Raw genomic sequence first — 24,413 nt, forward strand, 5'->3', positions numbered from 1 at the left:
CAGAGGCAGCGCCTCGAAATTTGAATTCATGCTTGTAAAGTCCAGCTCAGACCAAAGATTTGTGGCAAGTTGAAACATGAAACTACTTGCAACGTTATAAAAACCTGCCAATTCGCAACAAATTCAAATAGACGAGACGAGACGAGACGAGACGGTGCATCATCTCTGCGCTCTCTCTTTCTGATCTCCAGCTTTTCAGGTTATATTGTAGCTGAATATAATTTGTAGTTTCTTAAAATATGAATGAGGACAGCGACGGTGAGATACTTGCTACAGTTGCATCTCAAATAGGCGAGAGATGAAACGGCGAAAAATATACATAAAAAAAACAAAACATCAGTTGGGCAATATTCTTCATAATCGCCACAGTGATGTCAGCGCAGATGAATCATTTTAATAATCTAATTCTGGTTTTATGAACTACTAAAGACTACAACCTCGCTGTCATTTATTATCACTGTTGCTTTTAACTGTGCTCTTATTTTTTTATTATGAATGTTGTCTTTCAAACTGCTCCATTTCACTTCTGTTTGAAACCAGACTGAGTCGCTGTTGATAATTTCATTGAATGTTTACATATAATGACAATAAATTCTGATCTGACCTGAATGTGTGTGTGTGGTGCGCGCACCTACAGCCAGCAGCAGCAGCGAGCCATCGTCCCACACAACACACCGTGAGGACGGAAACGAGGACGGAAACGAGGACGGAAACGAGCGAACGCGCCGTCTGAGCAGAGAACTTCACAACGCGGCGGCTGGCTGCTCAAACAGGTGACAGCGTCAGCCGGCAAATTCACACTGCTGCAACTTTTCTCATTTTTAAAAGTTTGGTTGCAGATCTTTGGTCTGAACTGGCCGTAAAGTTTAGCTGTATTCCAAGAAATATGAAAACCAATGATGACTTAAAACTGCCCTATTGAAAAAAAAAGGTTTTGCTTTTTAAAAAAAGGTCAGATATCATAATCTACTTTTGACAAACAACAGATTCAAGCCAGCTGTGCAAAGTGAAAATGTTCCACCACAGAGTAAAGAGGTGAATGGGGGGATGAGGGGCGCAGCGTTGCCATGTTGGAAAGTCCTCCATCCGACAGTTAGCCATCATTCAGTGAGAGAATAAGAGCGCTCACACTGGGTTCAGTCTGTATGAGGTCAAGCTGGTCCGAACTCCGTTTGTTAACCAGCGTCAACGCGGCTGGACGCAGGTACGGTTGGATCATCCAGGTGGACTAAGAGACAATTCCTCCGTCTGCAGAAAAAAGAATCACATATTCAAGTTTTAAGGTTGCAGAGTTGAGACTGAGCCGGCGGTGTGAAAGCGCCCTCATTCTTCTTTAGGATGTAGAGGACCTCATCGAGCAATGACGCCATCCGAGGCTACACATGCAACAATTTAAACCCCTGCAAACGCCTCCAAAACCTCCAGGACATCCCATCATCCGATACACTTCTGATCTGCTCAAACAAACGTCCAGTTTGGCAAAAAAAGTGCCAAAAAGTCCAGTTTGTTTCCACCTCGACAAATAGAGCACATGTTCAGTTCAGCTCCTTCAGAACAGATTCATCAGTCCAGTTAGATCCAGTTTGTGAGGTTCAGTCCGGTCTGGTCCGATGAGGTGAGGATGGTCTCGGTCTGATCCATCGCCCTGTCTCCTGGCTCTCGCTCTCGTCCTCCAGACTCTGATGTAGCATAATGTTCAGCTTTATACAAGTTCAGCTCCTTAAAATCCATACTGTCAAATCCACAAAGTTCTTATTACATGTTAACATTTCAATATTTCTTTTTTTTCCTTTCTTTTTGTATTATTTTTTTAACTTTTATACTTTGTCATCATTATTATTATTATTATTATTATCATCTTTCTTTTTTTTTTTTTCTTTTGTTGTTTATAATTATGGCCACAAGTCTTAAAAGTTCTTGAGTCCGGTCCCGTTAAAACTCCATTCCAGGTTGTTTTTGATCCGGGTTTGGTCCGAGTCCGGTCCAGCTCTGACGCGATCCGGTCCGGTCTTTACATGGCACTGGGCTTGTAGCTCTGCACAGTTTTTCCCCCCTGGGCACGGTTAGCATGGCGCTGTAAAGCATGGCTGTATGTGGGTGTATGTGCAAGGTCCGACAATAAAGCAATATGCACCAACCAGGTTCACCGACTGGTGCTGAATCCAGAACTCCATTTTTCCAGGTCGTTCTGGTCCTGAAAAATGCCGGTCAGTCCACTTTCTAAAGTTCTCCACTTCTGAGAAACTAGTGCTGCTTATTTACAGACCTTGCCTGTGTGCCTGTGCTGGAATGTATTCAAACGTAATTCTGGATTAATTTCTGTTTAATTACTCGTGATTCTGGCGAATTCCACAGTCTTGATTGGTCGGGCAGTACATTACTAAAAGAGTCTTCCTGGCCAATAAGATGACCAGAGGCCAGCTTAACTGACCAATGACGGAGCGGGGTCAAAGGGGGAGGAGGAATAAAAATAGGGGAGAAAGAGGAAAGGAGAGGGGAGGATAGGGAAGTAGATGAAATGAAGAAAAGCAAAGTAAGAGGTTAAATATTGAGGAGTTGAGGGAAGGAAAAGAAGGTGTCGGGAGGAGAGGACGGGTTTATGGACACAGGTACTGGTCGGTCGGTAGGCATCGGGCTCAGTGTGCTGTGGTACAGAGTGATTGTCCAGAGAAAAACATTGAGTGGTTATACAGCAACTTAGAAACTTCTAGAACCTGACGAGGCTTGGCCGAACAGTCCGAGGTCAAGTCAAATCGTCCCGGCTCATAGAGTCCTTACTTCCTCGTCTCCAAAGATGATTTTTTTCCACCTGGATTTCACATCTGTCAAGACTAAGTAGTGATTTCAAGGTGAAGTCATCAGTTTTTTGGAGCATCACTTTATTTGCTTCATTCTCCTTCGTTAAAGCTTGAAGCAACCTCTTGAATCCTTCGCCAACAAGTTTGTCGCCTCCATAAAGCTTGACCTGAACTTCCTGCAGTAAATCTGGATCCTTCCACGTGACGCTAAGGATTCAAGGTGAAGATAAATGCCCCAAAATAACGACATCAGTAAAGAGGCTTCGAACTTCTGCGGTTCGCCTTGACCATTTCACATTTAGTTCAGATTCGTCAAGACTAGGTTGAGGCTCTTAAGGTAAGGTCAAACCTGTCGTGGTTTTACTGTGACCCTCTGACCACCACCGGAGTTTCTTGATCCTTCAGACCAGAACAAGCCTTTCGTGCTAAAGTCTGGAAACTTGACTTGACCTTTGGCTCTTCAACCAAGCATCTAGAAAGTTCCCAACCAGCCTGGGAATCCTGAAGTCAAGTCGATCAGTCCTCACGTCACATCCGTTGTTTGGTGAAACCTGACTCAGTCTTTGTCCAGGTCTTTCCACAGTCCAGCTCCCCTTGCTTTAGTCCCTGCTTACACCTGCAGTGAATTTTAAATCCGAAATCCAAACTGACAGATGCATTTAGAGGGTTTGTTTTTTTTGCCCCGAAGATGACTCCACTCCACCTCGGAGTCACGTAAATGAATCCAAATCGGTTTGGAAACTGATTTTCTTCCCCCCAAAACCCAACAAACGGAGGTAGTTGGGGTCCCAGCCATCCAGTTAATCAGTCTTCAAAACAATCAATCAATTGACAAATAAATTGCTGATGGATTGATTGCTGGGGCTGTCAATTCTGTCCAGCGCTGAGCAGGTCAGCTGACTGTTGAAACAGTTCAGAAAAACAAAATGCCTTCACTTCCCCTCCCCGTTCTTCTCCCCCGTCCATCCATCCATCCATCCGTCCATCAGTCCATCAGTCCATTCGTCCCTCCCCTCCTCTCAGCTGCTCCCAGACATCAGGTTGATGGCTTGCTCCAGTTTGTGCCTCAGTTTGTGTTTGCGACAGTAACCGTCCCGGTCCAACGCCGTCAGGATCTGCAGAGACAAAGGAAAGACATAAGAAATCACACAGAAAAAAGGATATGTCGTCAAGGAACTGAAACAAGTTCAGTTGCCAACGAAATAGCACTTACGGATACCATGACCTGGATGTCTGAGAACCATCATCAACATACAGCGACGTCACTTTTGCTGTGACGAGTCAAAGTCCTGTATTTTCCACTGTCACATATATAGGGTGAGGAAAGCCTGGGCTACACTGTTTTTGTGTTTTCTTTAATTTTTTTCATTACAAGCTGTTGGTTGTGGTTTACTCAGACTGTAAAACGACAAAGTGTAACTTTTCAATCTGGATCGCCCCCTGGTGTGTGACTGCAACATAGATCATAAAGCCCGCCCCTCCATGTTAGTGAATGGTCATACGCTCGACTAAAAACTCAAAAGACACGCCAAATAAATTTTCCTAAAGACGGTTTCTGTCTCTGAAGGTAGCTCTCACCACCTTGATGTTTGTTCAAGTGTTTGTTTTTAAGATCAGTTTGGCTTTAAAGGGTTTGGTTTTCCACCATGATTGACAGCTGAGACAGCCAATCCGTGCACTCCTACTTAATGGAGCTGCACGTGATTGGTCTGACGGGTGTTTGGGCAGGAACTCCCCCACCATGGTTATCGCTACTGCGCAGAGTCCAGCTCACAATGACATTATCCTCCCAACATGCTACATATGCTATATTTAACCAAAGCCGCCCCCCTCACCTCTTCCTTGTACTTGTTGATGTAAAAGTAGAGCTCACTGAGCGCGCTCAGTGTGTTGAACTCGGTGCCGTGCAGACGGGACTGCTCCACCAGGTAGGCGTCCATGTCCTGATCACTGATGCTGGGCATCTTCGCAATATCCCTGTAGTACCTGCAAGAAATACACATACACAGTTATACATCTTCAAACTTCAATAAGGGTACCAGCAAACAAATGTGTTGCTTTGAGGTTATTTTACTGTGATAATTACCTGTGCACTACCTGTGCACTTTTTTACTTTTGCTCTGAGAGGCAGTGGCCTTATTAGTTGTCAACACTAATTAATATGATTTATGTCATATAACATTAGAGTAAAACATTATTTGAATGATGTAATTGTCTCACCATGTCTGTTTTCCATGACGGCTATTTGTTACAATAATGAAAACTTTTAGGTGTTTCAGTTATCTTCCATTTGAACTACTTTTAGGATATTGTAAATAGCAGTTTGTTGAGGTAGATTGCAGTGTATTGTGTAAGTGGTTAAAAAGTAACATAAAGAAAAGCTACTGGTGTGTTAACTGGTTACATTAAATAGTTAGCATGTTAGCTACCTCGCAACAGCCTCCTTTAGTTTATTTCACACGCTAGCTACTGCTCCCCACAAATAATCAATTAGTCAGCTCTATTTTTTAAGTCAATTAGACCTTTGAGGTCAAATGGTCAAACGTACTCAGTTCCTTTTTTGTTTTTCAGGATTTTAGCTAGTTAACATATTATCTTCTTCTACCTCAAACTCTTGTAGTTGTGAATTATTCACAAGTTGGCACATTGGCTACCTACCCAACCAGTTCTTATGTTGTGTATTACAAAAAATAAGCTGGTTAGCATGTTCGCTACCTCCACCCAGCTCTTGCAGTTGTTTATTTTGCAGTATTTTAGCTAGTTAGTGTGTCAACCACCCCTTTATCTTGATCCCTTGATCTTGAAGTTGCTTTTTGGCTAGTTAGCGTGTTAGCTACCTCTCCACCCAGCTCTTTCAGTCTTGTTTTGCAGTTTTTTGGCTAGTTAGTATGTTAGCTACCTCTCCATTCAGCTCTTATAGTTGTTAATTTTAAAGTATTTTAGCTATGTAGCACATTAGCTATCTCCCCGTGCACCTCTTGTAGTTGTTTATTTTGCAGTATTTTAGCTTGTTAGCATGTTAGCTACCTCTCTGCCCAACTCTTGTAGTTGTTCTTTATTGCAGTATTTTGGCTAGTTAGCAAGTTAGCTATCTCTCCACCCAGCTCTTGTAGAGGTTTATTTTGCAATATTTTATCTAGTTAGCGTTTTAGCTACCTCTCCACCCAGCTCTTGTAGTTGGGGATGTCTTTCGCGTAGAGCAGCTTGTTGGACGGAGAGTCTTTGCCGAGCCGGTGTTCGGACGTCGAGCAGGAGTCCATGAAGGTCTGAGCGACGACGGACAGGCAGGCGTCGGTGATGCTGCTCTTGTGGATGTCGAACACAAACTGAGGATTCTTGATGACGTTGACCCAGAACCTGAGAGGAAGGCTGCAGACGCACAGAGAGGACGGACACGTTAAATCTGTCTCAGTCTCTAGAGGAAAGTCTTTACCGTCTCTTCAGTGTCTCTCACCAGTTGCTCTTCCAGGTGTGTCGGACGTCGGGGTCGCTGATCTGCCGTTTGTCAGCTTGTTCGTCCAGAAAGTCGAACATATATTTGATGGCCAATGGGAGAGCGGAGCCTCGGTGGGCGGTGCTGAACACCGTCTCAAACAGGTCGTCCACGAACTTCTGCAGCGTCCCCTGATGATGGACGACCAAAGAGTGGATTAGATATTTGGATCAATCTTGTGCTGCGTTCAGGCGCCTTTCACTGACTATTTAACCCTTTGAAACCCAAGCAAATTGGTTTGGAAAATTTGGGGAAAAAGGGAATGACCAACTTGTGACCAAAAAATACAAGAATTTAGTGAAAGGTGACAAGAAAATAAACAAACAAACAAAAGTTTAGAAAATGTAAATTTTCAGCACTTCTTAAGGTAATTTTCTTGTTAGTTTTTTTACTCTTTTATCCCTTATTTACAAGATTTTTTGGTAACTTTTTATACTTCTGTTTTTCTCATTTTTGGGGAATGTTTTATTAAGTTGTTTCTTGCCTTCTCCCTGTTTTTGAAAGAAATAAAATCAATTTGCTCAGGTTGTAAAGGGTGAATAGCCACAATGCAAATGGCAAAATGTACTGAGTACCAAATAAATGTCTCACTTTAGAGGCAATCTTCTTAATGCATCCATAGTATTTTCCTCTAGTTTTTTTTCTTTTTTTCTGTATGTTGACGTCTTGTTTTCATAAAGCCTTCATAAAACTTTCATCCACTCGTCTCTTTTCTGTGACGTTATTTTCAAGTCTTCATATAATAACAGTGACGCACTCTTTCCCTCCAACAAAACTCATACAAAATGTATAAAAAATTAAATTATGCAGGTAAAGAATCCAAGACATAAAATTGCGCAGATGTTAAATAATGAGAATAATATATATTAAGTTATATAATACTGTGATAGATGAAAATGATGAGCAGCAGTGTGTGCAGGTACATGATGTGGAAATACTGTCTTCCTCCTTGTGTTTTTTAAAGAAATGAGATGAGAGAGAAAATGTGATAATGTGTGATGGTTGTTAATTGTTGATATTGTTGTTATTGTTGTTTGCTGATGACGTGTGTGGTTGTTGTTGTTTCTACAATTCTACAATTTCATTTAGCAGACGCTTTTATCCAAAGCGACGTACAACACAAGCAAGAATTTAGACTTGTTTGTTGATCATGTGTCAGGTTGTTGTTGTTTTTTGATGACGTGTGTGGTTGTTGTTGTTTGTTGATTACGTGTGGTTGTTGTTGTTTGCTGATGACGTGTGTGGTTGTTGTTTGTTGATGTTGTATGTGGTTGTTGTTGTTTTTTGATGACGTGTGTGGTTGTTGTTTGTTGATGTTGTATGTGGTTGTTGTTGTTTTTTGATGACGTGTGTGGCTGTTGTTTGTTGATCATGTGTCAGGTTGTTGTTGTTTGCTGATGACGTGTGTGGTTGTTGTTTGTTGATGTTGTATGTGGTTGTTGTTGTTTGCTGATGACGTGTGTGGTTGTTGTTTGTTGATGTTGTATGTGGTTGTTGTTGTTTGCTGATGACGTGTGTGGTTGTTTGTTGATGTTGTATGTGGTTGTTGTTGTTTGTTGATGACGTGTGTGGCTCTTGGTGTTTGTTGATTACGTGTGGTTGTTGTTGTTTGCTGATGTTGTATGTGGTTGTTGTTGTTTGTTGATGACGTGTGTGGCTGTTGTTTGTTGATCATGTGTCAGGTTGTTGTTGTTTGCTGATGACTTGTGTGGTTGTTGTTTGTTGATGTTGTATGTGGTTGTTGTTGTTTTTTGATGACGTGTGTGGCTGTTGTTTGTTGATCATGTGTCAGGTTGTTGTTGTTTGCTGATGACGTGTGTGGTTGTTGTTTGTTGATGTTGTATGTGGTTGTTGTTGTTTGCTGATGACGTGTGTGGTTGTTGTTTGTTGATGTTGTATGTGGTTGTTGTTGTTTGTTGATGACGTGTGTGGCTCTTGGTGTTTGTTGATTACGTGTGGTTGTTGTTGTTTGCTGATGTTGTATGTGGTTGTTGTTGTTTGTTGATGACGTGTGTGGCTGTTGTTTGTTGATCATGTGTCAGGTTGTTGTTGTTTGTTGATCATGTGTCAGGTTGTTGTTGTTTGTTGATGATGTGTCAGTTTGTTGTTGTTTGTTGATGTTGCATGTGGTTGTTGTTGTTTGCTGATGACTTGTGTGGTTGTTGTTGTTGTTGTTGTTTGTTACCTTGGTGGCCAGCAGTCTGGTCAGGTAGATCTCAGAGACCATCTTGCTGCCTCTGTCTCCTTCTCTCTGATCGCTGTGCTCGTGATTCTTCACCAGGTGCCACAGTTTGGTCCCTGAAAAAAAAAACACAACACACACACACACACACACACACACACACACACACACACACACACACACACACACACATAGAGAGAGTACACTTCAGTACACACAGTATGGGGTGAACTATGTGGAGAGAAGGATTATGATCCTATATAACTCATGAAATTAAGACACCAGGCAGGTTAACCTTCTAATTAACCCTCAAATTGCATAAAGGCCGACTACTTCTACTTTTACTTCTACTGTTCTACAACTTTTACTGCTAATTCCTCTACAATTCCTCTACTTCTACTTCTATTACATGTACTAGGCCTACTACCTCTACTTCTTCTACTTCTACTACAATTATTAGGCCTACTACTTCTACATCTACTTCTACTACAACTACTTGGGCTAATACTTGTACTTCTAAAACTACTACTAGGACTACTACTTCTACTATAACTTGTACTTCTATCTCTACTCCTACTCCTTCTTCTTCTTCTTCTCCTCCTTGTATTGCTGTAGCTGTGGTACCTGTCTCCTGGTCCGGGGTGATCATCGGCGCTCTGGATCTCAGACTGTCAGGACTGCTGGACGTTCGAAGTAATGACTCTGCACACACAGAGAGAGAGAGATAAGCTATCTGATCAGGTTAACGTGTGTGTGTGTGTGTGTGTGTGTATGTATGTGTGTGTGTGTGTGTGTGTGTGTGTGTGTGTGTGTGCGCACGCGCGCGTACCGTATCTGCTCAGAGATCTGGTGAAGGTGAAGGAGTTGGCGATGTTGTAGGCAGAAACTTGCTTCTGGACCAGCGCCACCAGAGAGCCGTCCGTTACCTAGCAACACACATCAGTCACGCATCAGTCGATCGGCCAATCGCTCCGTCAATCAGCTGACTAATTATCCATTCAGTCGGCGAGCTCGGTCGATTCTTATCTCGCCCACGATCTGGATTCACTCTCCACACGTGTCACTGCGGAGACTGATAACGGAGCAGGACTCACTCAGAGCTCCGAGGCTGCGCCGCCGCACGCCGTCTTGATTTAACGGCAGGAAACATTCAGCTTTAAGCTTTTAATCTGCGTCTGCATGAAGCCGCATTTAAAGAGCGCGTTTCACAATCGTGCTGACTGCGTCAAAGAGGCCGCTCCTTACAGAGAACATGAATCCTGCAACATTACTGCACTCCCACCTAAAGCACAGTTCGGTCTCACCACCCAAAAATAATAATGAATAAAAAAAAATTTCAAAAATAAAATATTTGAAAAGTACAAAAGAACTTCCTGTTGTTCAGTTTCACATCGTCTTTCCTTTAAGTCTAATTTTCGGCCTCCCAGCATGCAAAGCTGAAAGAGCAGATGGAAATCGGTGCTGAATATCTGCAGCTCCATCACACGATCAAAGACTCGCTTTCAGTGACTCAACCAGAGTTCACACTTTTAAACTGACTTAATGATCTGAAATCTGAGGCTGCACGCCCCCATATACAGATCTGCTGGTAACCATGGTGACTGTAGCAACGTGTGTGTGTGTGTGTGTGTGTGTGTGTACCTGGTAGTGCGCCAGTGTGTTGAGTCTCTTCCAGTCGCTCTCGATCTTGGTGGTCACGTCTTCGTCCTGCAGGATGATCCTGGTCAGTCGGCCCTGACGCCACTCTGACGCCACAAACACAAACATACGGTCAGCGTGTCATCACACGACGTCTGATGCATGATGCATTATTTTATTTATTAATTTATTATTTATATTCGTCCCAGATTTAATATGTCCATCGGGTAAATCTTCGTGATTCTGTGAAAACTCCGCCCTCTCGTGCCATCTATTAGCTGTTTCTATGGCAACATAAAGGACGCACGGAGGTGTGAGGACAGTGACGTTTACATTGTTAAGCATGCATGTAAAGGAAATAATAAACGAGCCTTAACGTGTCGTACGTTTGTGTCGAGTTTGTGTGTGTGTGTGTGTGTGTGTGTGTGTGTGTGTGTGTGTGAGTAGTTACCGAGGTCCATGTCGTCGGCCTGCGGTCGCTGTGAGAACGGGATTCCTTTGTAAACGGCGTCCAGCAGTTTGTCTTTGACCTGCGTCACTGTGTCGCAGTTCAGCACCTTCACCGGCACCTCCGTCCCCGCCTCGCCCTCCGGAGGGATACACATCAGAGTCTGAGAGACACAGACAGAGAGGGAAGGACACAGAGAGACAGAGAGACAGAGAGACAGAGAGAGACGGAGACAGAGAGAGAAGGTTCAGGATGGAGTCGTCTGTCTAAACTTCATTTCACTGTGTGTGTGTGTGTGTGTGTGTGTGTGCGTGTGTGTGTGCGTGTGTGCGTGCGCGCCACTTTGTTGTCACAGTGGGGAAAACATCATTATCGACCAGCTGTTGAATTGGATACCACCCCCCCAAACACACACACACACACACACACACACACACACACACACACACACACACACAAAGAAAGAACGCAGAAACACATTACATTGTCTTCACACACACTTAAACATAAACATTCATTTGGATAATAAACACACACACTCCGTCCTGAACACACACACACACACACACACACACACACACATATGGACGCTGCTTTTACTCAGATTTCGTTATCAATAACCAATCATAACGACCACATTCATAGCGTGCCTCCTCAGTGTCTCCCGTTGTTTCCGTGGCGACGTCCACACAGAGACGCCTGATTAATAACAAACTCATCAGTGTTTGATCACGGAGCGATCGCCGGCGTGTCACATTTAACGACGTGATGTCATCGTTAACGACATTTAGCAGAATGATGACGAGTCGAGTCTGATCGATGCGATCGTAGAAACGTCTTCACCAAACTGTTGTTTATGATTATGTGTTTGTGTCATTATTGATCTGACGAACAGTTAAACACCATCTGCCGCCGCCGCCTCGTTCGTTCTGCTGCGCCGGCGAGCCTCTGATTGGCTCAGCTGTGTCAGAGATATGAGAGCAGCGCTGTGATTGGCAGAAAGTTTATTTATCAATCACCAAACCCTCTGATCTACACAGGGTTCACACACTTTTATACAAATACATTTCCAGGATTTTTCCAGGACTTTGGCAAAGTTCTTTCAATACTGCTTATCGGCTCTTTTTCATTACTATATAAAAGCTTTTTAAAATATATATTATTAAAAAAATAAATAAATTCAGAACAGGATTAGAGCTGAATATGAAAATACAGACTGTTTGCTATTTATAAGAGGGGAGGGGTGGTGCAAAAGTTGGATGCATGTCATGCGGGCCTGTGGCCAACATTTTTGGTGTTTTTTAAGGAAAATAAAGGTTGTAAAAATGTTTAATATCTGGTAAATGTTAATGTAAATGTTTTTAAAATTTTGTTTTAGTTTTTGAAAAATTTATCTCCTTTTAATTTTCTGGCAATATTTTTCATTGAAAATTTGGGGCAGTTTAAAAGAAAAATGGGAGATTTGTTTCGGTTTGAGGTGATGTTTAATTTTTTTTTTTTTTTTAAAAAAGAAGTTTGGCCTTTTTCTTTTTAAAAAATATTTGGTGATTTTTAAGGAAAAAGTTTGGAGATTTTTTTTTAAATGTCAGATTTTTTTGTCTTTAAATTATTTTGGCAGCTCACAGCCACAAACTGTAAAAATAGAAATTACTGTTGGATTTTTGGCTGTCCTTGAACACATCATGTGTTATTATACAGGATTTTGGCACAAAATTCCAAGACTTTTCCAAAACTTTCAGAGTATACTGAATTATATGAAGCAGAGTTGCTGTTTGCAAATTCCATGACTTTTCCAAGTTTTCCATGAACAGATGAAACCCTGTTTTAACCCCCATTAGATGATCAAAATTATTCTCTTCACCTGTCAGATGTTTTGGCTGATCAGTGAATTAAAAGTAACAAAATCAAAACCAGAAATAACAAATAGATTTAGTGTGTGTGTGTGTGTGTGTGTGTGTGTGTGTGTGTGTGTGTGTTACCAGCTGTTTGTAGTCGATCTGCTGTCTGATGAGCTTGTCTTCACTCAGAGAGTAGCGAGCCTCTCCGGTGATGGCGTCGATCGGCCCTTTCTCCATCTGCTGCTTTATGGCGCAGTACAGCATGAAGAGCGGCTCGCCGGCACACTCCTGAGGGACACACGGACGGACGGACAGAGACACAGAGACAGAGGACGGACAGAGACACAGAGACACAGTGTCAGGTCAGAGTGAAGAGGAACGAGGTCACTCAGGTAGAAGAAGTGAAGAGCTGAGCGTTTACCTTTAGGAATCGATGCAGCAGGAAGGTGAACCAGTTCGTCAGCATCTTCTCAGCTACAGACTCCGTCCTGAACACACACACACACACACACACACACACACACACACACACACACACACACACACACACACACACACACACACACACACGGACGCTGCTTTTACTCAGATTTCGTTATCAATAACCAATCATAACGACCACATTCATAACGCGCCTCCTCAGTGTCTCCCGTCAGGTCAAAGGTGTCAGGTGTGATCCACATTTCAGGAAAAAAATCCTCTCAAAGTTAATGAATAAAACAGTAAAAACATTTCAGATCCAACATCTGTATTTTCATCTGTAGTTTGGGGTCAAAGGTTATATGTAAAGGGTTAATAAAGACGGTGTACGGACCTCCTCAGCAGCAGTTTGGGATGGTTTCTGTTCTCCAGGTTCTTCTCGATCAGGTCGGCCAGCAGCTGTTTCAACACCACTGTGGCGTACTCCATACGGCCCTGAGAGACAAGCACGCAGTCACCGACTGTTTACCTGCTGCTAAACAGCTGCAAACTAATATTAACGACCACAACACACCTGTGAACCAGTTATTACCACCAACAAAACATCTGTTAACCAGTTATTACCACCAACAAAACATCTGTTAGCCAGTTATTACCACCAACAAAAAAATCTGTTAACCAGTTATTACCACCAACAAAACATCTGTTAGCCAGTTATTACCACCAACAAAAAATCTGTTAACCAGTTATTACCACCAACAAAACATCTGTTAGCCAGTTATTACCACCAACAAAAAATCTGTTAACCAGTTATTACCACCAACAAAACATCTGTTAACCAGTTATTACCACCAACAAAAAATATGTTAGCCAGTTATTACCACCAAGAAAAAATCTGTTAACCAGTTATTACCACCAACAAAACATCTGTTGACCAGTTATTACCACCAACAAAAAATCTGTGAACCAGTTATTACCACCAATAAAACATCTGTTAACCAGTTATTACCACCAACAAAACATCTGTTGACCAGTTATTACCACCAACAAAAAAATCTGTTAACCAGTTATTACCACCAACAAAACATCTGTTGACCAGTTATTACCACCAACAAAAAATCTGTGAACCAGTTATTACCACCAACAAAAAATCTGTGAACCAGTTATTACCACCAACAAAAAATCTGTGAACCAGTTATTACCACCAACAAAACATCTGTTGACCAGTTATTACCACCAACAAAACATCTGTAAACCAGTTTTTAACATCTATTGCCACAGAGAAAACATGTTTTCACTAGTTATCAAATTATTTTCACCTTGAAAACACCTATTCTCGTTATCATTTACAGTTATTACCACCAACATAACATCTATGAAATAGTTAATAACAGTTATTGCAATCTAGAAAACATCTTTAAACTAGTAATTAAAATTAAATTATTTCTATCTTTTTAAATACCTTATGAAGGTTAAGGTCATTTTTACCCTAAAAACACCCTTTTTCATTAGTTATTAACCGCTATTACTGCAATACTGCATTACTGTTATGAAATTATTTACACCTTGAAAACATACATTTACCAGTTATTAAAAATGTTTACAACCGTAAAAAAACATCTAACATCCTGCTTTCTTATTATTTCCACACTGAAAACACATATATATTAGTAATTTAAGGTTATTAACACCTAAAAACATCTGGTAGCCAGTTACTACCACCTATACAACATCTATTGAAGTTGACAGATATTAATATATAAAAAACATCATTTACCATTATCTGGTTATTAACCACTTATTACCAAATACAAAACATATATTAAAGAACCAAGAAATATTATTTGTTGGTATTTATATATGTATGTTGTTAAGAGTTTCTCTTACATATTTTAAAGCTTTACAGGTATGAATGTGTATGTGGTCATGCGTCTGGGTGAGGCGCGCTTAGGCTTGTGCATGTGTGTATTAGTGTTTGTGTATGTATCTCATATTTTTATATTTCATTTTATGCTGCAAACTGGACCGTTCCAACGAAATGTCGTTGTACAACCTTCAATGACAATAAAGTTTATCCGTCTATCTGAACGTCTTAAAATCTTTATGAACCTTCTTTTAAATCTATTCGCCAGGTTTCTAATGTATCTAATGACTCTATCAGTTTTAATATTGATACATGTATTAATTAGTGTTACAATGATGAGCAGCAGCGTCTCAGATTTAATCAGGAGAAACGTACCTGCAGAGCGGCCATCAGCAGCGAGGCGACGTTCCCTCGGTCCCTCATGGAGAACGACCTCTGAGCCTCCAGAGTGTGAATAAAGGTCAGCAGGAACATTTTGTTGTTCAGCAGCTGACTGAATAGACGCAGAGCTTTCTCTACATTCGCCGGAGACTGAAACAAACAAACACACACACACACAGAGCGAACAGTTAGAGTCTGATAATAAGTGACTGAAGAGTCGCAGAGCTTTTTCTGCGTCGGCTGGAGACTGAACAGAGACACAGAGAAAGACAGCGTCCTGTTAAGAGTCTGATAATGACTAAGACAGCTGTTATCTGTGGACCTGTGTGGACATGGGACCGTCTGTCTGCGACTGCACGTCACTACGAGATAAACGATGTTTGACTCGAATTCACTGTCGCTAAACAAACCACAATCAAAACTTTACTTCAGAAAATGATTTCAAGGGTAGCGTCATAGCTAAAGTACGGCCATTTATAAATCAAAAAGATGCAGAAAAAACGACCCACGAAGTCGACTCGATTAGTGTGAGCACTTTTTACTGGGTCACCCAAAAAATCCACAGAGAGACTTCAGCTGATCCAAAACTCTGCAGCTGGGCTCGGTTTTAGCTTCCTGTAACATTTAGGATTGATTTTAAGGTCCTTCTCTGAACATACAGAGCTCTTAATGGACCAAGTTACATCGCTGACTCTCTTTATTGTTCAGTTTAATATTTTTAAACATTAATTACATTTTCAGTGTGCGATCTACAGCATCTCACTGTATATATTGTTATATTACTCCACCCTAATTTTCAGAGAAACCCTAATAAATCTGAAACCAGGCCACAAAGTAAAACATGCTCAAAAAAAACAAAAGATCCTTTTGAAATCATAATAAAGATTCACTTTGGATTAAGAAGACAGAAAACCTCTGGAGCTCTGCGGGTCCTCCGAGAACACAGACAAAGATAAAGAAACTTTTTCTCTGCCATTTCTCATCAAATTCATGGAAATCCTTCCACCCAGAGACCGATCTGCTTCCACACCTCGTTATTAAGAGCTGAGGAAATCTAATTCACGGCCGCGGCTGCAGAGAACAGAGGCTCGGCGGCTCAGAGCTTCCTGCTGGGTTCGCTTAATTAAAGCTGCGTGGCGGCCCGGACGCCGCAGATACTGTGGAGAGTTGCTCGGTCTCAGCGCAGACTTTTAAAAGAAGCAGACTCATTCTGTGATACCTCTCTGTGTTTGTTCAGCCAATCAAAGTGATGAAGCGATGTTTGAGTAAGTTTTTGTTGGTACGTACGTCGAGCTCTTTGAGGACCGGATGCTCCTCTATTCCAGGGAACATGACTCTCATGGTGTACGTCCGGTACTCCAGGAAGGGGATCTTCACGCCGTCCATGTCGTTGGTCAGTTCCTGGATGTCTGTCTGCAGCTCTGCGAAGGCTGCAGTGACCAAAAAGAGAGACACGGTTAATTTCACTTCTTGACTAAAGCCCCGTCTTTACGTCTCCTTTGCATTTTGACACTAAACGGCAGCTTCATGCGGCTCCAGAGTGTGATTTTAGTCAGCATGCTGGTATCATGGAAACTGACTGAACGTACCCTCTTTGCACTCCAGCGCGACCCGGCTCTCCAGGTTGTCCATCTGCAGCTGGAGGCGTTTGAGCGTGCGGTCGGCGTCGCGGGTCTTCCTCTTGTAGGCGATCAGGACAGCGATGATGGCGATGAGCAGCACGCCGCCGCCCGCTCCGATGCCGATGATGGCGGGCAGTGTAAGGGCAGAATCGGAGTAGATATGGAGCGTTCCCGGGGAATACTCCAGACCTCCGACCAGGATCTGCAGAGAGACGACAGCGTAACGTTAACATCAGGGCGGCACGGCAATAAATATCAAACTCTCCTTTTTTAGCACATTTCAAGGATTTTAGGACGTTTCTCAGATATTAGAACATTTCTAGGAATTTAGGACAGTAGTGTCTTAGCTGTGTCCTCTGTCGTCATCGCCATCACCATCATCATCATCACCATCACCATCACCATCACCATCACCATCATCACCACCACCATCATCACCATCAACATCATCATCATCATCATCATCATTATCATCATTATCAACACCATCATCAAAATCATTATCATCACCATCACCATCATCACCATCACCATCATCACCATCACCATCATCACCATCACCATCACCATCATCACCACCATCATCACCATCAAAATCATTATCATCACCATCACCATCATCACCATCACCATCATCACCATCACCATCATCACCACCACCATCATCACCATCAAAATCATTATCATCACCATCACCATCATCACCATCACCATCATCAACACCATCACCATCACCATCGCCATTACCACCACTAACACTGACATCATCATCATCATCATTTATTCATTAGAGAGAAACAGGAAGCTCAGACACCATCCATCAGAAATCAATCGCTTTAATAACGGATCAATAGTTTATCTGTTCCCTTTGAACATCTGTGTGTGTGTGTGTGTGTGTGTGTGTGTGTGTGAGACCCTCTGATCTGTGGCATCAGACCAATTACCCATGATTCCCTGCAGCTGCACTTAATGACCTTCACCTTTATAAACACCTCCTCTCTTTACCTCCTCTCCTCTTTTTACACTCTCGTCTTTCTGATTTTAATCTTGTGCTATGAAATGTGATGTGTTTAATTTGAATGATCAATTCTTATTTAACTGACTTGATTTTATGTGATGTCGTCTTTTTATTCTTTTTTATTTATTTTATTGAAAAAAAATGAATTTGAAATGTATTTCAAACGTAAAAAAAAAAGTAAAGAAAAAAAGTAGACATACACAAACACGCTATCTAAACGTATCTAAAGAGGGGCGGGAAGAAGTGCAAACTTATTAAATCCCACCTCTTCTCCATCAGTTATTAAAAGCTGTATAAGCTATACACTATACAGACACATATATATATATATATATATATATATATATAAAACTACATGTAAACATATCCACAGTGTATTTTACAGAAAATGTATGTTTTATTTAATGTCCTTTTATTTATGGTTTTATTGCATCTGTTGTTGCTGGTTTTGGTCTATGTCTTTGTAGTATTTGATATTGAAATTATGCGTCCTGCATCTTGCAATATTTGTTATCAAAAACGAAGAATGAAAGGCGCGTTAAAACCGTCAGCGTTAATATCTGCCTCTTCTGATGTCGGAGCGAAGACGCTCCTTTGGTTTTGAAGCTGTTTAAACGTCCATAAAAGTGCAGCATGATGGAAGTTTATTCACTTCAAACTCCACTTACAGCTTTCTGGATAATGTTTAAAGTTTTTTTTGTTAAATCAATCATGTTCAGGTGTTGAAGAAAGGTGAAAAAGGCGTGATGTCACTCACCAGGACGCGCTGCTCTCCGGTGAGATCTGGCGAATCACAGAGCAGCTGGTTCTCTGACACGGTCAGAAGACACGGAGACTCTCCGATCAGGACCGTGTAGTTCAGACGGTTGTTACCGGGAGCCGGAGGGATCAGGTTCTTACCCTGTAATCACAGCAAGTACTCTGATTACTGGAGTAACTATACTGCAGGGTAGAAATACTCTGTTATAAGTAAAAGTTTTACTTCAGTAAAAAGATGAAGCACCAAAATTTTATTAAAGTACCAAAAGTAAAAGCACCCACTCTGCAGAATGGCCCACATTATACCACATTGTATTGTATTGTATTATATTGTATTATACACTAGGGCTGGGCGATATGGAATAAAGTCTTATTACGATATTTTTTTCATAGCAGTCAATATCGATATATCACGATATACATCAAATCAGTATTTCTGTCGAGCTTAAAGGTTCCTTTGACTCCTCAGTGAGATATGAAGATATCATCAGGTTAATTTTGGTTTAAATATTTATTTTCTGTCAGACATTGAACATGACAAATATACTGTAGAACAGCATCACCAGCTGGAGGACCTATTCTACTAAAACTCACAGAGGTCCAGGTACTAAAATGTCCTCCCAGCAAAGGTCCGAGCCTCATACATAAAATCAATATCACCATTAACTGAACATTTTACTTCGATTACGATTAAAGAACGATTATTTTGCCTTTTGCTCTTTTTTGTGACCATGGTGTGTTGGAGTGTAATAAACATATGATTTATTATTATTTATTAAACTTTCGAGCATTATATAAAAATGAAAAGCTCCATCTGAAACAAACTTCAGGTAAATTGAAGCACATTGTGCTGATAATAGTCCAACCTCTCCTGACTGCAGGACTCTGACTTCAGCTTCTGTCAAACTTCTGTGCTGTTAATCATTTTACTCAGGAATTAAAAACTTCGGAGTCGGCCTACTTCTCCTATAGCTGCCAACAGCCTGCCGACATTCACAGTTAGAGAAAGGCTGAAAATAAGCTCATGTGCTTGTGGCCCTGGGCCCCCAAAACATTACATCTGCCCCTGGTAATAATAATGAGAGCTCAGTGGGAGCGGCTGGATGAGACACGGAGCGATGCGTCCTGCTGTTTCTAAATAATTAATCCAAAGTCTGATTAAAGCTGAAACTAACACAAAGTCGTCTGTAGAGTCTAAAGAAGTCACTTTCACCTCTGCAGATGTGTCTGTTTCAGACACTTTGGTGCTGTGAGGAGAAGCTGCGCTCTGTCTGTCTGTCTCACTGCGCTGCTGTCGGACCATCAGCTGTTTGATCCGCCATGATGAAATGCTGTGGCTGTCAAACACTCAGCTGTTCGACAGTCAAAGTCCTTCAGTTTTATACATGATTGTTCAACATGTCTGCCCTCGCTGTGTTTGTTGTACTCACCTTGAGGATGATGGGTGACCCCGGTTTGACCTCCAGAATCCCAGAGTTCCCCAGGGGGTCAAAGGTCGGGTTGGGGTAGTGCGTGAAGGGGGTGGAGTTCAGGACCAGCAGAGAGGAGACCTGAACCAGAACAATGATACAACATGAGAGGCTGAATACTGCAAATAATACTGCAAAAATACAAAAATATTACTGACAATAATACTTAATAAGAATAAGATATTAGGACATTTCTTGGGTTTTACCATATAGAGAATATTGGTGTCATTTTTACTAAAACACTGAAAAAGGCAAAGAGGAACTAGGTAAGAAATGTTCCATGAATTGTAAGAAAATTAGTGGCTTTAGAGAATGATTTAAAAAACTAGGAAAAACTATATTCATAATTATCATGACTACATATTTTACAATTATTTCAGAATTAGTGTACATTTTCAAACACTTTTGTTTAAATCTTTCTTTTTTCAAATTTTCAGGTCATTTTCTTGGACTTTTTAATTTATTTCTTACTAATTTTTGGGGCCATTTCTCCTCCATACCTCTCACTGTATTTACCTTGTGGTGATATTATTTAGTCATTAGCTCATTTAATAATTATTGCTCTCTCTTGAAATGTTTTAAATTTGTTGATATTTTCATAAATGGTTGTTTGTTATTAAAACTAATAATCCTTAATAATGCTCATGATCTGATTGACTGTAAATAATCAGTAAAGCTCTTTGAATCAGCGCTCTGCACTCAGAGCTCCTCCTCACCTCTTAACCTGATTATCCAACACCTGCACCTCCTCACACTGAGGAGCAACTGCAGAAAACACACGCTAACACGCGCAGGGAACACGCAAACTCACCACAGAACACAGAAACTCACCACAGAACACAGAAACTCACCACAGAACACAGAAACTCACCACAGAACACAGAAACTCACCACAGAACACGCAAACTCACCACAGAACACAGAAACTCACCACAGAACACGCAAACTCACCACAGAACACGCAAACTCACCACAGAACACACAAACTCACCACAGAACACGCAAACTCACCACAGAACACGCAAACTCACCACAGAACACCACAGAACACGCAAACTCACCACAGAACACAGAAACTAAAGCGGGTTCGAACCCTCTGAACTACTGTGACACAATAAATCTGCTGAAACTACTGATGTCACCACAACGATTAACACTACTCTGTGTGAGTGTGTGTGTGTGTGTGTGTGAGAGAGAGTGTGTGTGTGTGTGTGAGAGAGAGTGTGTGTGTGTGTGTGTGTGTGTGTGTGTGTGAGAGAGAGTGTGTGTGTGTGTGTGTGTGTGTGTGTGTGTGTGTGTGTGTGTGTGAGAGAGCGAGTGTATGTGTGTGTGAGTGAGAGAGAGTGTGTGTGTGTGTTACCTGGTCAAAGATGAAGCCGAACTCGTCGGGCCGCAGCGCCCCCTCTGGTGGGTTTGGTTTCCCGTAAATCAAACCAGGAGCCAAACAGGTCATAGTGCTGTCGTTGACCACCGAGCAGAACTACAGATGGAGACACAGAAGAAATTTAGACTGACTTTATTTCACAGACACTTATCCTTTTAGATATTATTCATAACCAACATTATTAATAATAAAAACTGCTGGCCTTTTTTACATTTAAAGGATCCGTGGGGAGACAGTTATATTTTTTTCCTTTTTATCAGATATTTGAGAATGATGGGAGAATATCGCATGATGATTCAGACTCAGGAAGTGAGGCGATACGGTTCCTTGACAAAAAACCCCATATTTTTCCCATTTTTCGTTATTATTTTGTGAATTTAATCTCAGAGAATTTTTATTTTTCAATATTCAAAAATAAATTCTCTGAATATTTACGACACTAACCATGGGAATTCTGAGTTTATGCTCAGAATTTGATCCCTCTTTTCATTTTTTTGTAACTTAAAAAACGAAAGATGATGAATTATTGTTTATCATCCCGTGACCCCCTGAAGGGGTCGTGACCTCATGTTGAGAACCCCCCGTGTTATTCTTACGTTGTTGGTCTCCACGCCGCCGTATTTGGCTCTGACTTTGGGCTCCTGGATGGTCAGCAGGTTTGTTCCCGTCACTGTGATCACCGTGCTGCCGCTGCAACACACACACACACACACACACACACACACACACACACACACACACACACACACAGCCAGGTTACAGATGGATCCTGTGCTGATGAGGCTGATGAGGCTGATGAGGATGATGAGGGTGTGTTTACTTGAGGATGGTCCAGTTGGGCTCGATGCTGGTGACGGTCGGGTCCTCGGTGTAAACGTATCGGGTGTCCGAACTCATCACCTCGGCCCTGTCAATCATCAGACGGATGGGGGCGGGGCCAGAGCCTGACTGGGAGGCGGGAGTTATGCAGATTATTTCCCGATTGGTCCGTCTGGGAGAGGACGAGGAGGTGAGAGAATTATTGATCATATATAACTTACATAACTTATAAGTTTCTTTATTTTTATTTGAGTGATTGATTGATTAGAGTGGAGTTATTGATCACTGACTTGACAAACAGACACTCCTCCTTATCGATGTAAACGGTGACGGTGCTGCCGGCGTCCAGGTGGCGACCCGTCACCGTAAGTCTGGTTCCCCCAGAAACAGGACCCTTCTCAGGACGCACCCGACTGAAACTGGGACTCTGCAGCAGGAGGAGGAGGAGGAGGAAAAGGGGAGCAGGAGGAGCAGGAGGAGGAGGAGAGGTACTCTGTTGAAATTGTTATTGCACCACTTTTGTTCTGCAATGTTGCATCACAGTTTAATTTGTCTTTGAATTAATCATTATAACATTATAATATAATAATAATTAAAATCTTAGACATCTATGAAACATTTGCAATTCATTTTGGTGATTTTTAGAAACTTCTTTTTCTTTGAAACTTTGGGCAATTTTTTTTTCTTTGATTTTTTTTTTTTTTTTGGTGAATTTGTTTTAATTTAATTCTTGGGTATTTTTTTTCTTTGAAAATTTTGGGTGATTTCTTTTCATTAAAATATTTTTCTTTTTTTCTTTTTTATTTTTCTTGCAAAGTTTTTGGTGACATTTTCCTATAAAAATTTTACCTTTGGGACTTCCGGATCGTCGAGTCAAGCGATGGCAGCATAGGAAACTCGCTCCCGACACTTTTTTTTTTTTTGTCATTTACTTTTTATTGGTTTTTAATTTTACATGTAAACAGACAAACAGTCAAACAATCAACATGAAGACCTATAAATGAGTATAGAAGTATCAGGGAAAAAGTATAAGCGTACATAGGGGGACTGGTAAATACCTCCAGTTGAGAAATCAAGAAAAAAGAAATAAAAATAAAGTAATGAGTACTTATAAGTATTCTGATAGTACAGATTGAAATTACTTGAAATCTGGTCTTATGGTAGAGACAAATGCACACCATTTTTGCCAATTATCAATAAATGCCTCTTTTTGTGTTCTTAAATTAAAAGTGATTCTTTCCATTACAAAGATGCTGTACACTGTATCAATCCATTCATCTACACTAGGTGCCTCCCTCTTCAGCCATTTCTTCGTTATTGATTTCTTACAAGCCACCAGTAATATTCTCAATAGATATTTATCTTTGTTCCTCCAATCCAGATCCTGTAGATCCACCAAATACAACAAACTGAAACAGAAAGTTATTTTTGTTGAAAACACAGTCTCTAGAGTTTGATGTACCCGTAACCAAAATGGGGTCACAGCAGGGCAACACCAGAATATATGATAGTGATTCGCCTCTTCGCTTCCACAACATCTCCAACATTCTGTCTGATTGGAAAAAGTTCTCTTTTGATATGGAGTATAGAAATAGCGAATGACATTTTTCCATGCATATTCTCTCCAGAGCGGAGAATTTGTTGTTTTCCATTGTTGTTTAAAATTTCCTTCCAGTTCTCCTGGGCAATTATGGTGTTGCCTTCAGTTTCCCATCTTGATTTTACATTAGATGTATTTTCTTTGTTAAGAGATTGAAGACTTATGTATAGTTTTGAAATTATCTTCTTATTAGGTTCATCTTTATAAGCTTTTACGAATACCTGTAGGATATCATTTTCAGGTTCATAATTTTTTATAATTTTTTTCCTGATATAATCTCTTATTTGTATATACCTGAATAGGTCCTGGTTTTGTAAACCAAATTTGTCCTTGAGATCTTGGAAACTTCTAACCACCTTTATTTATTAATGAATAGTATGTTGTAAGCCCTAAGGAGGTCCATTCTTTGAATCTATGGTCGTGTTGATTAGGTGTGAATTGTGGGTCATAAGCAAACCATTTCAGGCCTTGACGTCTTTTTAAATTGAACTGTTTTGATACATCACTCAGAAGCTTTTAATGAATTAGTGATCCATGGATTATCTTGATCGATAAGTTGTTTGTGTAGTGATGGGTCCCCAGTAACTTGACTGACTGGGAAGCCTTTTCCCATTGTTTTGTTCAATATTTTTCCATCTGGCCTTGTAACTAGGTGTACACCAGCAAATTAAAGGCCTAAG

At 41.1% G+C, this 24,413-nt stretch overlaps 1 protein-coding gene across 1 annotated transcript in view; it reads right to left on the minus strand.

Annotated features, from left to right (window-relative positions):
• Positions 1 to 3,771: 3,771 nt before the first annotated feature.
• plxna3 (plexin A3) overlaps positions 3,772 to 24,413 on the minus strand; it is a 144,169-nt gene continuing 123,527 nt past the window's right edge. The window contains exons 18-38 of the mRNA XM_088081562.1: positions 22,424 to 22,560; positions 22,135 to 22,305; positions 21,911 to 22,004; positions 21,291 to 21,410; positions 19,892 to 20,011; positions 18,460 to 18,603; positions 16,652 to 16,886; positions 16,350 to 16,492; positions 15,057 to 15,212; positions 13,212 to 13,312; positions 12,819 to 12,885; positions 12,539 to 12,685; positions 10,563 to 10,722; positions 10,115 to 10,218; positions 9,303 to 9,399; positions 9,098 to 9,175; positions 8,477 to 8,589; positions 6,253 to 6,422; positions 5,955 to 6,167; positions 4,634 to 4,784; positions 3,772 to 3,913 (exon numbers count right to left, since the gene is read on the minus strand). Coding sequence (XP_087937688.1) covers positions 3,818 to 3,913; positions 4,634 to 4,784; positions 5,955 to 6,167; positions 6,253 to 6,422; positions 8,477 to 8,589; positions 9,098 to 9,175; positions 9,303 to 9,399; positions 10,115 to 10,218; positions 10,563 to 10,722; positions 12,539 to 12,685; positions 12,819 to 12,885; positions 13,212 to 13,312; positions 15,057 to 15,212; positions 16,350 to 16,492; positions 16,652 to 16,886; positions 18,460 to 18,603; positions 19,892 to 20,011; positions 21,291 to 21,410; positions 21,911 to 22,004; positions 22,135 to 22,305; positions 22,424 to 22,560 — 2,817 coding nt within the window. The 3' untranslated portion in view covers positions 3,772 to 3,817. The remainder of the gene's footprint in view (positions 3,914 to 4,633; positions 4,785 to 5,954; positions 6,168 to 6,252; positions 6,423 to 8,476; positions 8,590 to 9,097; positions 9,176 to 9,302; positions 9,400 to 10,114; positions 10,219 to 10,562; positions 10,723 to 12,538; positions 12,686 to 12,818; positions 12,886 to 13,211; positions 13,313 to 15,056; positions 15,213 to 16,349; positions 16,493 to 16,651; positions 16,887 to 18,459; positions 18,604 to 19,891; positions 20,012 to 21,290; positions 21,411 to 21,910; positions 22,005 to 22,134; positions 22,306 to 22,423; positions 22,561 to 24,413) is intronic.

The sequence above is a fragment of the Plectropomus leopardus genome, chromosome 9, assembly GCF_026936395.1.
Source record: "Plectropomus leopardus strain MGB_pleo_1.0 chromosome 9, ASM2693639v1, whole genome shotgun sequence".
Lineage (NCBI taxonomy): Eukaryota > Metazoa > Chordata > Actinopteri > Perciformes > Serranidae > Plectropomus > Plectropomus leopardus.